The sequence below is a fragment of the Coregonus clupeaformis genome, chromosome 7, assembly GCF_020615455.1.
Source record: "Coregonus clupeaformis isolate EN_2021a chromosome 7, ASM2061545v1, whole genome shotgun sequence".
Lineage (NCBI taxonomy): Eukaryota > Metazoa > Chordata > Actinopteri > Salmoniformes > Salmonidae > Coregonus > Coregonus clupeaformis.
Window position 1 is genome coordinate 60562503 of NC_059198.1, and position 16054 is coordinate 60578556.

Consider the following 16054-nt stretch of genomic DNA (forward strand, 5'->3'; position numbering starts at 1 on the left):
CTAGCTACAGTGAGGGAAAAAAGTATTTGATCCCCTGCTGATTTTGTACGTTTGCCCACAGACAAAGACATGATCAGACTATAATTTTAATGGTAGGTTTATTTGAACAGTGAGAGACAGAATAACAACAAAGAAATCCAGAAATTTTTTATTAATTGATTTGCATTTTAATGAGGGAAATAAGTGTTTGACCCCTCTGCAAAACATGACTTAGTGCTTGGTGGCAAAGCCCTTGTTGGCAATCACAGAGGTCAGACGTTTCTTGTAGTTGGCCACCAGGTTTGCACACATCTCAGGAGGGATTTTGTCCCACTCCTCTTTGCAGATCTTCTCCAAGTCATTAAGGTTTCGAGGCTGACGTTTGGCAACTCGAACCTTCAGCTCCCACCACAGATTGTCTATGGGATTAAGGTCTGGAGACTGACTAGGCCACTCCAGGACCTTAATGTGCTTCTTCTTGAGCCACTCCTTTGTTGCTTTGGCCGTGTGTTTTGGGTCATTGTCATGCTGGAATAACCATCCACGACCCATCTTCAATGCTCTTACTGAGGGAAGGAGGTTGTTGGCCAAGATCTCGCGATACATGGCCCCATCCAACCTCCCCTTAATACGTTGCAGTTGTCCTGTCCCCAAAGAATGATGTTTACACCTCCATGCTTCACGGTTGGGATGGTGTTCTTGGGGTTGTACTCATCCTTCTTCTTGAGCAGAGGGACCTTGCAGGCGCTGCAGGATTTCAGTCCTTCACGGCGTAGTGTGTTACCAATTGTTTTCTTGGTGACTATGGTCCCAGCTGCTTTGAAATCATTGACAAGGTCCTCCCGTGTAGTTCTGGGCTGATTCCTCACCATTCTCATGATCATTGTAACTCCACGAGGTGAGATCTTGCATGGAGCCCCAGGCCGAGGGAGATTGATAGTTATTTTGTGTTTCTTCCATTTGTGAATAATCGCACCAACTGTTGTCACCTTCTCACCAAGCTGCTTGGCGATGGTCTTGTAGCCCATTCCAGCCTTGTGTAGGTCTACAATCTTGTCCCTGAAATCCTTGGAGAGCTCTTTGGTCTTGGCCATGGTGGAGAGTTTGGAATCTGATTGATTGATTGCTTCTGTGGACAGGTGTCTTTTATACAGGTAACAAGCTGAGATTAGGAACACAGAGTGTGCTCCTAATCTCAGCTTGTTACCTGTATAAAAGACACCTGGGAGCCAGAAATCTTTCTGATTGAGAGGGGGTCAAATACTTATTTCCCTCATTAAAATGCAAATCCATTTTTTGTTGTTATTCTGTCTCTAACTGTTCAAATAAACCTACCATTAAAATTATAGACTGATCATTTCTTTGTCAGTGGGAAAACGTACAAAATCAGCAGGGGATCAGAAACTTTTTTCCCTCACTGTACTGTGTATTTTTTTTTAAACACTGTTTTATATATATACAGTGGGGAGAACAAGTATTTGATACACTGCTGATTTTGCAGGTTTTCCTACTTACAAAGCATGTAGAGGTCTGTAATCTTTATCATAGGTACACATCAACTGTGAGAGACGGAATCTAAAACAAAAATCCAGAAATTCACATTGTATGATTTTTAAGTAATTAATTTGCATTTTATTGCATGACATAAGTATTTGATACATCAGAAAAGCAGAACTTAATATTTGGTACAGAAACCTTTGTTTGCAATTACAGAGATCATATGTTTCCTGTAGGTCTTGACCAGGTTTGCACACACTGCAGCAGGGATTTTGGCCCACTCCTCCATACAGACCTTCTCCAGATCCTTCAGGTTTCGGGGCTGTCGCTGGGCAATACGGACTTTCAGATCCCTCCAAAGATTTTCTATTGGGTTCAGGTCTGGAGACTGGCTAGGCCACTCCAGGACCTTGAGATGCTTCTTACAGAGCCACTCCTTAGTTGCCCTGGCTGTGTGTTTTGGGTCGTTGTCATGCTGGAAGACTTAGCCACGACCCATCTTCAATGCTCTTACTGAGGGAAGGAGGTTGTTGGCCAAGATCTCGCGATACATGGCCCCATCCAACCTCCTCTTTATACGTTGCAGTCGTCCTGTCCCCTTTGCAGAAAAGCATCCCCAAAGAATGATGTTTACACCTCCATGCTTCACGGTTGGGATGGTGTTCTTGGGGTTGTACTCATCCTTCTTCTTCCTCCAAACACGGCGAGTGGAGTTTAGACAAACAAGCTCTATTTTTGTCTCATCAGACCACATGACCTTCTCCCATTCCTCCTCTGGATCATCCAGATGGTCATTGGCAAACTTCAGACGGGCCTGGACATGCGCTGGCTTGAGCAGGGGGACCTTGCGTGCGCTGCAGGATTTTAATCCATGATGGCGTAGTGTGTTACTAATGGTTTTCTTTGAGACTGTGGTCCCAGCTCTCTTCAGGTCATTGACCAGGTCCTGCCGTGTAGTTCTGGGCTGATCCCTCACCTTCCTCATGATCATTGATGCCCCACGAGGTGAGATCTTGCATGGAGCCCCAGACCGAGGGTGATTGACCGTCATCTTGAACTTCTTCCATTTTCTAATAATTGCACCAACAGTTTTTGCCTTCTCACCAAGCTGCTTGCCTATTGTCCTGTAGTCCATCCCAGCCTTGTGCAGGCCTACAATTTTATCCCTGATGTCCTTACACAGCTATCTAGTCTCGGCCATTGTAGAGAGGTTGGAGTCTGTTTGATTGAGTGTGTGGACAGGTGTCTTTTATACAGGTAACGAGTTCAAACAGGTGCAGTTAATACAGGTAATGAGTGGAGAACAGGAGGGCTTCTTAAAGAAAAACTAACAGGTCTGTGAGAGCCGGAATTCTTACTGGTTGGTAGGTGATCAAATACTTATGTCATGCAATAAAATGCAAATTATTTACTTAAAAATCATACAATGTGATTTCTGGATTTTTGTTTTAGATTCCGTCTCTCACAGTTGAAGTGTACCTATGATAAAAAATTACAGACCTCTACATGCTTTGTAAGTAGGAAAACCTTCAAAATCGGCAGTGTATCAAATACTTGTTCTCCCCCACTGTATATAGAAAAACAACAAAAATGTGATGTTCTAAGTCCACCACAATGCTTAAACCACATCAGGAGACCTTTTTAGCATTTAGCATTTACTGGGAGATATCATATGTTGAAACATCTTTCCTACCTACCCATCATTGGGAAATGTAAAAAATATGGAACTACCCAGACTCTGCCTAGAGTTGGCTGTCTGACCAAACTGATCAACCGGGAAAGAAGGACCTTGGTCAGGGAGGTGACCAAGAACCCAATGGCTACTCTGACAGAACTACATAATTCCTTGGCTGAGATGGGAGAACCTGCCAGAAGGACAACAGTCTTTACAGCACTTCACCAATCTGGGCTTCATGGGACAGTGGCAAGACGGAAGCCACTCCTGAGAAAAAGGCACATGACAGCACAAGTGGAGTTTGCAAAAAGGCACGTGAAAGACTGAGATCATAAGGCAAAAGATTATGTGGTCTGATGAGACAGAAATGTAACTCTTTAGCCTGAATGCAAAGCGCCATGTCTGGAGAAAACCAGGCACAGCTCCTCACCCATCTAACACCATCCCTACCGTGAAGCATGGTGGTGGCAGCATGCTATGGGGATGCTTTTCAGCAGCAGGGACTGGGAGACTGGTAAGGATAGAGAGAATAATGAATGGAGCCAAATGCAGGTAAATCCTTGATGAGAACATGCAAATTACCTTAGACTGGGGCGAAGATTGACGTTGCACTAGGACAATGATCCTAAGCATACAGCCAAAGCAAAGCTGGAATTGATTCAAAACAAGAATGTAAAAGTCCTTGATTGGCCCAGCCAAAGCCCAGATTTGAAGACTTGAAGATTGCTGCTCACCGCCACTCCCCATCTAATTTAACAGAGCTTGAGAAAATCTGCAAGGAAAATGGGAGAAAATCCCCATATTCAGATGTGCAAAGCTGATACAGACATACCCAAAATCACTCAAAGCTGTAATCGCCGCCAAATGTGCTTCTACAAAGTATTGACTCGGGTGTGAATACTTATGTAAATTAGATATTTCTGTATTTGGTTTTCAATACATTTGCTAAAATTTCTAAAAACATGTTTTCACTTTGTCATTATCATTTTACATTTTACATTTTAGTCATTTAGCAGACGCTCTTATCCAGAGCAACTTACAGTTAGTGCATACATTATATTATGTTTTTCATACTGGCCCCCCGTGGGAATCGAACCCACAACCCTGGCGTTGCAAACACCATGCTCTACTGAGCTACATGGTGGGGTATTGTGTGTAGATGGGTAAGAAAAAAAAATCATATCATCCATTTTGATTTCCAGCTGTAACGCAACAAAATGTGCAATAAATCAAGGGGTATGAATACTTTCTGAAGGCACTGTATGGTTGAGGAGTTTTTTGTTTTACAGTATTTTCTTTCCTGTGACTGTCCCCTCTCTTCCTAATGATAACCTATTCCCTATATAATAAGGTACAATTTTCCTGCCTGGTGAGTGCTCTCTCCTCTCATGACAGCAAAGCTTACAGCGGACACAGTACAGGGCACAGCTGGATAACACATGGCCACATTTATCTCTCTCTCCTACAGATTACAGGCCTTTACACTGTGTGTGTGTGTGTGTGTGTGTGTGTGTGTGTGTGTGTGTGTGTGTGTGTGTGTGTTCTGTAGCTGAGTGCCATACAGAACAGTACAAGCATTCCGCTACACCCGCAATAACATCTGCTAAATATGTGTATGCGACCAATAAAGTTTGATTTGATTTGAGAGACAGGTTGACGTTTATTATTTTCCCTTAGATAGGCCAGCTGTAAAGTTCAAATTGGCTAAAATGTATGAAAATAAAAAAAGGTTTGGGCTAGGCATTAGGGTTAGCAGTGTGGTTAAGGTTAGGTTTAAAATCTGATTTTATGACTTTGTGGCTGTGCTAGCTAGTGACAACTCTACAGAGCTGCCTCCAGAACAAGATTCATGACAAAAAAAACACTACTTTTTGTTCACCACCTCGCCCATCTCTGTATCGGGTCAATATCAAAGTGGCACTTATCAAAGACAAAAATAAAGTCAGGAGAAACAGCGATTGTGTTATTTGCTCCCATAATTGTGTGTTAAACCATGTCGGGATGGAAATTAAGTTAGCCCGCTAGCCCGAACTAGCCAATCAGGCCAGCAAACGGTTGTCGTTCCCAGTATTGCATGGCACAGATTGTGACTGTATGTTTTGGTATGTTTCGTGCTTTACCAGAAACTGGAGCTGGATCGCTTCATGTTGTATGCCCACGGACCAGACCTCTGCAGGGAGTCAGACCTGAGACACGCCATGGGCAACTGCTTTGAAGCACTCATAGGTGTGTGTGTGTGTCCGTCCATCCATCTGTCTCTGTAATTCACATGTACCGTAGCTAAATACATAGTGTTGTATCTAGGTGTGTGTGTGCGTGCGTGACCATGCTAGAACCAGAGTGTTGTATCCAGGTCAGTGTGTGTGTGTGTGTGTGTGTGTGTGTGTGTGTGTGTGTGTGTGTGTGTGTGTGTGTGTGTTGTGTAAGTAGCAGCAGTATAACACCCATTAGGTCTAGACACATTAAGCAGCTTTATTGATCTCTCTATAGATGGGCTTTGACCTCTGGCTGGACAGGCAGTCCCTAGAGCACCACACATACACACACACACACACATACACACACATCCCCCCCCACACACACTAATCTCTCTGTAGGGACAGTCTCCTCTCTATCCCCCTTGGGCGGCAGGCAGCAGTAGGGGAGCTAAGCCGCGCTCGGTCCTGGGGAGAGTGCAGTGTCGGCAGCTTTCCCATCTTATCACCATCTTGATTAAACCAGATCAGCCATTCCTCCACTCCCGTGATGGGCGATGGAGTCTGCGTCCCAAATGGCACCCTTCTCCCTATATAGTGCACTATTTTTCATCAGAGCCCTATGGGTTTCCCGATTGGCTCTGGTCAAAGGAAGTGCACTGTGTAGGAAATAGGGTGCCATTTGGGACATAGCCGGGTGGCTTTAAAAAGTGGGCAAGAAACGAGAGGCAAACACTGTTGAGAGTAGTGCTGTGTTGCATCTTGGATCGGAGTGGTCCCTCTCCTCTCTCTGTTTCTGGGCCCCGGGGCCCCCAACCATACTTGTTCATTATCGGCCACGAGAGCAGCGTAGTAATCTATTCAGTTCCATAGCTGTCGCCGCCTCATCACCACCACTGAGAGAGCGAGAGCAACCGACCGAGCACCGCCACGGCAACTCAACTGCCACACGCCACACGAGTCTCTCTCTTTCTCTCCCTCTCATTTCCTCTCTCTCATCTTTCTCTCTCTCTCTATGTTTACATTGTCAAAGCAAGTGAAATAGACAATAAACAAAAGGGAAATAAACAGGGGAAATAAACAATCCACCCAAAAAATATATTTAGTTTTTTCTTTCAAAATACTGCAAAACGCAGCATCAAATTATGCAAAATCCATCATACGGGCCATATTTCTGTATTTTGAAAGTTACATATCATGAAAACTTGATTGCTGACAAGCAACACATTTTGAGACTATATCACCAATGGACTAATGAAACAAATACCAAATGACAGTTTTTGGGTGGAATTTTCCTTTAACAGTAAACATTACACTCACAAAAGTTTTAAAAGAATATAGACGTTTCAAATTTTATATTATTGTGTATGTACAGTGTTGTAGCAATGTGCAAATAGTTGAAGTATGAAAGGGAAAATCAATAAACAGATAAATATAAGTTGTATTTACAATGGTGTTTGTGCTCTGCTAGTTGCCGTTTTCTTGTGGCAATAGGTCACAAATCTTGCTGCTGTGGTGGCACACTGGCATTTCACCTAATAGATATGGGAATTGATTAAGATTAGATTTGTTTTCAAATTCTTTATGGGTCTGTGTAATCTGAGGGAAATATGTCTCTAATATGCTCATACATTTGGCAGGAGGTTAAAAAGTGCAGCTCGGTTTCCACCTAATTTTGTGGGCATTGTGCACATAGCTTCTCTTGAGAGCCAGATCTGCCTATGGTGGCCTCTCTCGATGGCAAAACCATGCTTACTGATTCTGTACATAGTGTGACGTCACGAGAGGCTACACAGCTTTCAGCGGGATTGCTCAAGTAGTGCAAGGAGACAAGGTTCAAACAAAACAAGGATTTTATTATAGGTCTTGGGAAATTAACGAAAATATAACCAAATTCTGTTCTCTTGTGGCTCTTTAAGGGTTAACAGTTCAGGGATGTCTCTTCCACATCCAAAACATAATTCTCACTCGCTCAGATAACTTTTCCCCAGCCTTACTGTAGTCCACGTTGCAGCTAGTGGCCAACCCAGCAAAAAGTCCTTCCAAATGTCTCTCACGTATTTCCACAGGTGCATATATCCAAAGGTGAGTATTTCCCAAAGGTAAGTATCTCCAAATCCTTATATTCCTCATGGAAGTGGACGTGCAGCACTCTTGTCCTCCAGAGAGCCCAGGTTGGAGACCGTGTCTCTTCCCTTCCCCAAACCTTCAGCTCATCAGCTCCTCATTTGTTTCAGCTGCGTGGGAAGATTGGCCACAGAGGGGTGGAGTTCCCGACCATACCAGCAGATGGAGCCATAGCTGTCTGGGTTTGCAGCCACCTCAGGGGGATGTAACGTCCCTCCAGGACACAGCCTCTCGTGACATCACACATCCCCCTCCTCGGGACCGACGTCCTCGTCGGGGTAAAGGCAGCGAAGAAGGCATCACGCCGGGAGAGGGCATCCGCATTGCCGTGGTGCTTGCCAGCCTGCTCTCTCTTCAACTCCTCCAACTCTAGGACCAGGGACTCAGCCTCCTGTTGTCTCTCCTTGAGTTTCTTACTGAACGCATCAGCCTTGGTTTTAGCAGAGTTTAGCTTCTGTTGAGCAGCTTTCAGTTCCTTCTCTCTCTCTGCCTCCGCATTCTTCATCTTGTTCTCCAACACCTTGTACTTCTCCTCTGCCTTCTTCTGGACCTCCTTACTACTGCGCAGGGTCTCCTCACACTCCTCGATGGTCCTGCGCAGCATCTCCAGCTCCTCCTGTTGCTTATGGAAGGAGCTCTGTTGGAGTTTAGCCTGGAGGATATCTAACTCTTCTGTCTTCATGTCTAACTGTTGCTTTAACAAACGATACCTCTCAGCGGTCCCCTTCAGACCAGACAGTTCTTTGTCCAGATTCTGTAGCTCTGTCTCTGTGTCGGTCTGGGCACCTGCCATCCCTATCAGAGCCCGGGCGGGAGTGAGTAATTCGGAGGATTGCACCGGAGCCTTCCCAGGATGAGTCTTGCCTCTCCGTTTCCGAGGTACTCGGGTTATCCTCTCCTGAGACTCTCTCCAGAGTGGGTAAAAGGCTGGGCAGTCTCGTCCAATTAGGACAGGGACGGGGAGGGAATCAACCACCCCCGCCGTCGTGTGTATGGTTCCCCGTGTGCTGGTCATTGTAAGTTCAGTAATGGGGTATTCTCTGGTGTCCCCATGGACACAGCAAACTGGGAGGACTTTCCCCGGGGTCAGACACGTTGGGCCCACCAAATCCTTACGCACCAGGGTGGCCCGGCTACCAGAATCCAGTAAGGCCTCCACATCATGGTGATTCACAGTTACCGGGCAGGTGGGGGTCGATCTGGGCCGCCATCTACGACTCCCAAGAGCGAGGCAAAACGGTGTGTGGGTGCTGAGCTGGAGGACTCCGCAGTGGGCATAGGTTCATCGGCTGGTTTCCCACACTGCCAGGAGATATGTCCCATCTCCCCACACCGGTAACACTGTCGAGTTTCCCCCCCTCCTGGTGTACTCTTCTTGGACCCGCCTGGTTTCTGGCTCCCCCTGGAGCCGGGATAAGTCCTGACGTGGCTGGGTTCGAGACCTTGGGGTCCTTTGGACGGGTTCTTCCCATTTGTGGTGGGGCCGCACTCCTGGGGTCTTTTCGGGAAGCATTCAGCATCTCCGCTGTGGCCTGGTACTTTTCCACAGCTTCCACGGTCAGATCAGCCGTGGTCAAGGCCTGTTGACTGATGAACCGTTTTGCCTCATAAGGCAGGGCGCGTAGGTAACGATCCACCACAACGGCCTCCACCACCGCCGCTGCTGTATTCCTCTGCGGATCCAGCCATTTCCTTGCGATTCGGACAAGTTCATGCATCTGCGCCCGAGGAGGTTGGTCTGGTTGGAAGGTCCAGCTGTGAAAGCGCTGGGCCATACCAAACTTTGTGAGTCCACATCTGCTGAGGATCTCAGACTTCAGGGCATCATAGTCAGTAACCTGGTCAGGGCCCAGGTCCCGGACAGCATTCAGCGATTCCCCGGTTAGAAAGGGGGCTAACAGACCAACCCACTGTTGCTTGGGCCAGGCTTCCCCTAGTGGCCGTGGCCTCAAATGCATGCAGGTATGCCTCAATGTCATCGGTAGCTCCCATCTTAGATATAAAGTCACTTGCCTTTATTGGGCGGGTATTTTGGACAACCCTCTGTCTCTGCAACTGCAATTCCTCTGCCTTCAGAAGGTTGGCTTTCTTTTGCTCCTCCAAGAGAGCCACGTTTGCTTGCATCTGGGCTTGCTGGCCAGCAACAAGGGCTTTCAATATGTCCTCCATTTCAGTCGGGCGGGGAGCCTACGGCCAACTTGGAAAACTGGGTGATCAAACCTTCGGTATCCTCCTCTGACATGCACTATTAACGCTTGAGCGTGCCCGTATTCTCCACCACCTGTGACGTCACGAGAGGCTACACAGCTTTCAGCGGGATTGCTCAAGTAGTGCAAGGAGACAAGGTTCAAACAAAACAAGGATTTTATTATAGGTCTTGGGAAATTAACGAAAATATAACCAAATTCTGTTCTCTTGTGGCTCTTTAAGGGTTAACAGTTGAGGGATGTCTCTTCCACATCCAAAACATAATTCTCACTCGCTCAGATAACTTTTCCCCAGCCTTACTGTAGTCCACGTTGCAGCTAGTGGCCAACCCAGCAAAAAGTCCTTCCAAATGTCTCTCACGTATTTCCACAGGTGCATATATCCAAAGGTGAGTATTTCCCAAAGGTAAGTATCTCCAAATCCTTATATTCCTCATGGAAGTGGACGTGCAGCACTCTTGTCCTCCAGAGAGCCCAGGTTGGAGACCGTGTCTCTTCCCTTCCCCAAACCTTCAGCTCATCAGCTCCTCATTTGTTTCAGCTGCGTGGGAAGATTGGCCATAGAGGGGTGGAGTTCCCGACCATACCAGCAGATGGAGCCATAGCTGTCTGGGTTTGCAGCCACCTCAGGGGGATGTAACGTCCCTCCAGGACACAGCCTCTCGTGACATCACAATAGTCAAAGCTTTTCTTAATTTTGGACTCAGTCACAGTGGTCAGGTATTCTGCCACTGTGTATTATTTGTTTAGTGCCAAATAACATTCCAGTTTGTGTGAAGTAATTATCTTTTTGTTTTCTCATGATTTGGTTCGGTCTAATTGTGTTGCTTTCCTGGGGCAATGTGGGGTGTGTTTCTGAACAGAGTCCGAGTACCAGCTGGCTAAGGGGACTCTTCTGCAGGTACATCTCTCTGTAGGTGAGGGCTTTGTTATAAAAGGTTTGAGAATCACTTCCTTTTAAAAAAAGTGGTTGTAGAATTGAATTGCTCTGTTCTGGATTTTGATAATTAGCAGGAATCGTCCTAATTCTCCTCTGCATGCGTTATTTGGTGTTTTACGTTGTACACTGAGGATGTTTTTGCAGCATTCTGCATGCAGTCTAAATGTTTTGTGTTTGTCCCATTTTGTGAATTATTGGTTGGTGAGTGGACCCCAGACCTCACAACTATAGAGGACAATGGGTACTATAACTGATTCAAGTATGTTTTGCCAGATCCTAATTGGGATGTCAAAATTGATGTTCCTTTTGATGCCATAGAAGACCCTTCTTGCCTTGATCGTTCACAGCTTTGTGGAATTTACCTGTGCTGCTGATGTTTAGGCTGAGGTAGGCATAGTTTTTTGGGCTCTGGACCTTTTTTTGGAACACCATTATTTTTGTCTTATTGAGATTAACTGTCAGGGCCCAGGTCTGACAGAATCTGTGCAGAAGATCTTGGTGCTGCTCTAGGCCCTCATCTGCAAACAGTAAACATTTGACTTCAGAGTGTAGTAGGGTAAGGCTGGGTGCTTCAGACTGTTCTAGTGCCCTCGCCAATTCGTTGATATAAATGTTAAAGAGGGTGGAGCTAAAGCTGCATCCCTGTCTCACCCCGGTGTATTCAAACAACCACACACTTGTTGTTTGTATACATGGATTTTATAATGTTGTATGTTTTCCTCCCAACACCGCTTTCCATCAGTTTGTATAGCAGACCCTCTTGCCAAATTGAGTCAAAAGCTTTTTTGAAATCAGCAAAGCATGAAAAGACTTTACTTTTGTTTTGTTTGTTTGTCAATAAGGGTGTGCAGTGTGAATATATGGGCTGTCGTACGGTAATTTGGTAAAAAGTCAATTTCACATTTGCTCAGGACATTGTTTTCACTGAGGAAATGTAGGATTCTGCTATTAATGATAATGCAGAGGATTTTCCCAAGGTTGCAGGTGATACATATCTCACGTTAGTTATTGGGGTCGAATATGTCTCCACTTTTGTGGATTGGGGATATCAGTCCTTCGTCCTAAGTATTGTGGAAGATGTCAGAGCTGAGGATGATGTTAAAGAGTTCAAGTGTAGCCAATTTGAATTTTTGGTCTGTATATTTTATTATTTAATTTATGATACCATCAACACCACAGGCCCTTTTGGGTTGAAGGGTTTGTATTTTGTCCTGTAGTTCATTCAGTGTAATTGGAGAATCCAGTGGGTTCTGGTCTTTAATAGCTGATTCTTAAGATTTTTAATTGATCATTTATATATTTTTGCTGTTTGTTCTCTGTTTAAGGCCAAAAAGGTTGGAGAAGTGTTTTACCTACACTACATGACCAAAAGTATGTGGACACCTGCTCGTCGAACATCTCATTCCAAAATCAAGGGCATTAATATGGAGTTGGTCCCCCCTTTGCTGCTATAACAGCCTCCACTCTTCTGAGAAGGCTTACTACTAGATATTGGAACATTGCTGCGGGGTCTTGCTTCCATTCAGCCTCAAGAGCATTAGTGAGGTCGGGCACTGGCTCGTAGTCGGCGTTCCAATTCATCCCAAAGGTGTTCGATGGGGTTGAGGTCAGGGCTCTGTGCAGGCCTGTCAAGTTCTTCCACACCGATCTCGACAACCATTTCTGTATGGACCTCGCATTGCGCACGGGGCATTGTCATGCTGAAACAGGCAAGGGCCTTCCCCAAACTGTTGTCACAAAGTTGGAAGCACAGAATCGTCTAGAATGTCATCGTATGCTATAGAGTTCCATTCACTGGAACTAAGGGGCCTAGCCCAAACCATAAAAAACAGCCCCAGACCATTATTCCTCCTCCACCAAACTTTACAGTTTGCACTATGCATTCGGGTAGGTAGCGTTCTCCTGGCATCCGCCAAACCCAGATTTTTTCGTTGGACTGCCAGATGGTGACACGTGATTAATCTCTCCAGAGAACGCGTTTCCACTGCTCCAGAGTCCAATGGCGGCGAGCTTTACACCACTCCAGTAGACGCTTGTCATTGCACATGGTGATCTTAGGCTTGTGTGCGGCTGCTCGGCCATGGAAACCCATTTCATGAAGCTCCTGACGAGCAGTTCTTTTGCTGACATTGCTTCCACTCGGTAGTGAGTGTTGCAACTGAGGACAGACAATTTTTACCCGCTACGCGCATCAGCACTCGCCGGTCCCATTCTGTGCGCTTGTGTGGCCTACCACTTCGCGGCTGAGCCGTTGTTGCTCCTAGACGTTTCCACTTCACAATAACTGCACTTACAGTTGACCGGGGAAGCTCTACCAGGGCAGAAATTTGACGAACTGACTTGTTGGAAAGGTGGCATCCTATGACAGTACCACGTTGAAAGTCACTGAGCTCTTTAATAAGGCCATTCTACTGTCAATATTTGTCTGTGGTGATTGCATGGCTGTGTGATCGATGTTATATACCTGTCAGCAATGGGTGTGGCTGAAATATCCGAATCCACTAATTTGAAGCGGTGTCCACATACTTTTGTATATATAGTGTATATATATCCATTTAGGATAGATAGCTCCTCATGTTGTTGTCTGTTTAGTGTGTTCCAATTTTCCCAGAAGAGGTTAGATTCAATGGATTCTTCAATTACATTGAGCTGATTTCTGACGTGCTGTTCTTTCTTTTTCCTTACTGTATATTAGGGCTGCACGATATATTGTTTCAGCATCGACATTTCGATGTATGCATCCGCAATAGTCACATCACAGAACGTGCGATTTAGTAAGGTAAACATATATCAGTCTACAATATATATTGTTTTTAAATGTTAAACTAGCATTATATCTGTCTGATATAACGTAATTTACTCCGATTTATGGGTTATTGGATACACAGTTTATTATAAATAATATAATAATATGTCATTTAGCAGACGCTTTTATCCAATACATATTATTATTATTATTATTATTATTATTATTATAAACACCGAGTTCGTTGCTGCACGTGGTTGACATGCAGGCTCTGCTTGCGCGTGACGAAATGATGAGCGAGGAACAGGCAAAAAAGGCAGAAATTGAGAATTTGGTTGCAAAAAGAAATGCATCGTCAATTATATGGAAATATTTTGGCTACAGACAGGATGATGTTGACAAAAAACAGGTACTTTGTCGAGAGTGCCTTGCAGTTGTTGCCACAACACGAGGCAACACGACCAATCTGTTCGATCATTTAAGGCGGCACCACAAATCTTCGTATGATGAGTGCAAAGCATCTCAATGCCCTCCAAAGCAAAAATCGATTTCGGATGCCTTTGCCAGTATTACACCATACGAGAAAGGTTCCAAACGGCAGTGAGAAATCACAGATTCATTTCACGTCGCCAAAGACATGGTAAAAATTAACACGGTTACCAAAGAGGGTTTTAAAAACATGATCCGGTCGCTTGACAAGCGATATGTAATGCCATCACGCAACTATTTTTCTCAAGTTGCCATCCCAGAGTTTTACGAGATATGAAAGGCACAAGTTGAAACAGAGCTGTCACAAGTGTAATATTATACAGCAACAACGGATTTGTGGTCCAGCCGGACAACGGAGCCCTACATAAGTCTGACCGTACCCTTTATTAATGAGGACTTCCACCTGAAAAGTCGCTGTTTGCAAACTGCATTTTTCCCGGAGGATCATACATACATCCTGTATTTTTTCATATCGCAATATATATCGCAGAAAAACAAAATATCGCAATGTCAGTTATTTCCAAAATCGTGCAACCCTACTGTATATCTGTACTGTTTTAGTGTTTCTAGTGAAGGCGTAGCCTCAGGTATTCTGGGTCTCTTAGGTTCCTCAATCTTTTGCATTCTTCATCAAACCATTTGTCATTGATAATTTTAATAGGTTGTCTGGTTGAAATATTTAGATTTGATAGGGAAGCTGAGTGGTCAAATATACTGTTTAGGCTTTCTACTGCCAAGTTTACACCTTCACTATTGCAGTGAAACGTTTTGTCCAGGAAGTAGTCTACACTACTTTCCTTCCATGCATAGCATTTCTTAATAGTATGCATTTTGTTCAGCTTTGATGCTTCATGATTGAGTATTGCTTTATTGAAGTAGGCTGTGATTTTGCTGTGATCTGATAGGGGTGTCAGTGGGCTGACTGTGAACACTCTGAGAGACTCTGGGTTGAGGTCGGTGATAAAGTAGTCTACAGTGCTGCTGCCAAGAGTTGAGCTGTAGGTGTACCTACCATAGGAGTCCCCTCGAAGCCTGCCATTGAATATGTACAGTACCAGTCAAAAGTTTGGACACACCTACTCATTCAAGGTTTTTTCTTTAATTTGACTATTTTCTAAGTTGTAGAAAAATAGTGAAGACATCAAAACTATGAAATAACACATCATCAAATAGCTACCTTTTGCCTTGATGACAGCTTTGCACACTCTTGGCATTCTCTCAACCAGCTTCACCTGGAATGCTTTTCCAACAGTCTTGAAGGAGTTCCCACATATGCTGAGCACTTGTTGACTGCTTTTCCTTCACTCTGCCGTCCGACTCATCCCAAACCATGTCAATTGTGTTGAGGTCGGGGGATTGTGGAGGCCAGGTCATCTGATGCAGCACTCCATAACTCTCTTTCGTGGTAAAATAGCCCTTACACAGCCTGGAGGTGTGTTGGGTCATTGTCCTGTTGAAAAACAAATGATAGTCCCACTAAGCCCAAACCAGATGGGACGGTGTATCGCTGCAGAATGCTGTGGTAGCCATGCTGGTTAAGTGTGCCTTGAATTCTAAATAAATCACAGACAGTGTCACCAGCAAAGCATAAGACCTCCTCCTCCATGCTTTACGGTGGGAAATACACATGCGGAGATCATCCATTCACCCACACCGCGTCTCACAAAGACACGGCAGTTGGAACCAAAAATCTCCAATTTGGACTCCTGACCAAAGGACAAATTTATACCAGTCTAATGTCCATTGCTCGTGTTTCTTGGCCCAAGCAGGTATCTTATTCTTATTGGTGTCATTTAGTAGTGGTTTCTTTGCAGTAATTCGACCATGAAGGCCTGATTCACACAGTCCCCTCTGAACAGTTGATGTTGAGATATGTCTGTGACTTGAACTCTGTGATGCATTTATTTGGGCTGCAATTTCTGAGGCTGATAACTCTAATGAACTCATCCTCTGCAGCAGAGGTAACTCTGTGTCTTCCATTCCTGTGGCAGTCCTCATGAGAGCCAGTTTCATCATAGTGATTGATGGTTTTTGCAACTGCACTTGAAGAAACTTTCAAAGTTCATGTCTTAAAGTAATGATGGTCTGTCATTTCTCTTTGCTTATTTGAGCTGTTTTTGCCATAATATGGACTTGGTCTTTTACCAAATAGGGCTATCTTCTGTATACCCCCGCTACCATGTCACAACACAACTGATT

General features: G+C 44.8%; 1 protein-coding gene across 1 annotated transcript in view; it reads left to right on the top strand.

Annotated features, from left to right (window-relative positions):
- Positions 1-16054, top strand: part of LOC121570264 (ribonuclease 3-like) — a 297361-nt gene that overhangs the window by 162830 nt on the left and 118477 nt on the right. Inside the window, 2 exon segments of the mRNA XM_045221557.1 lie at positions 4311-4314; positions 5275-5377. Coding sequence (XP_045077492.1) covers positions 4311-4314; positions 5275-5377 — 107 coding nt within the window.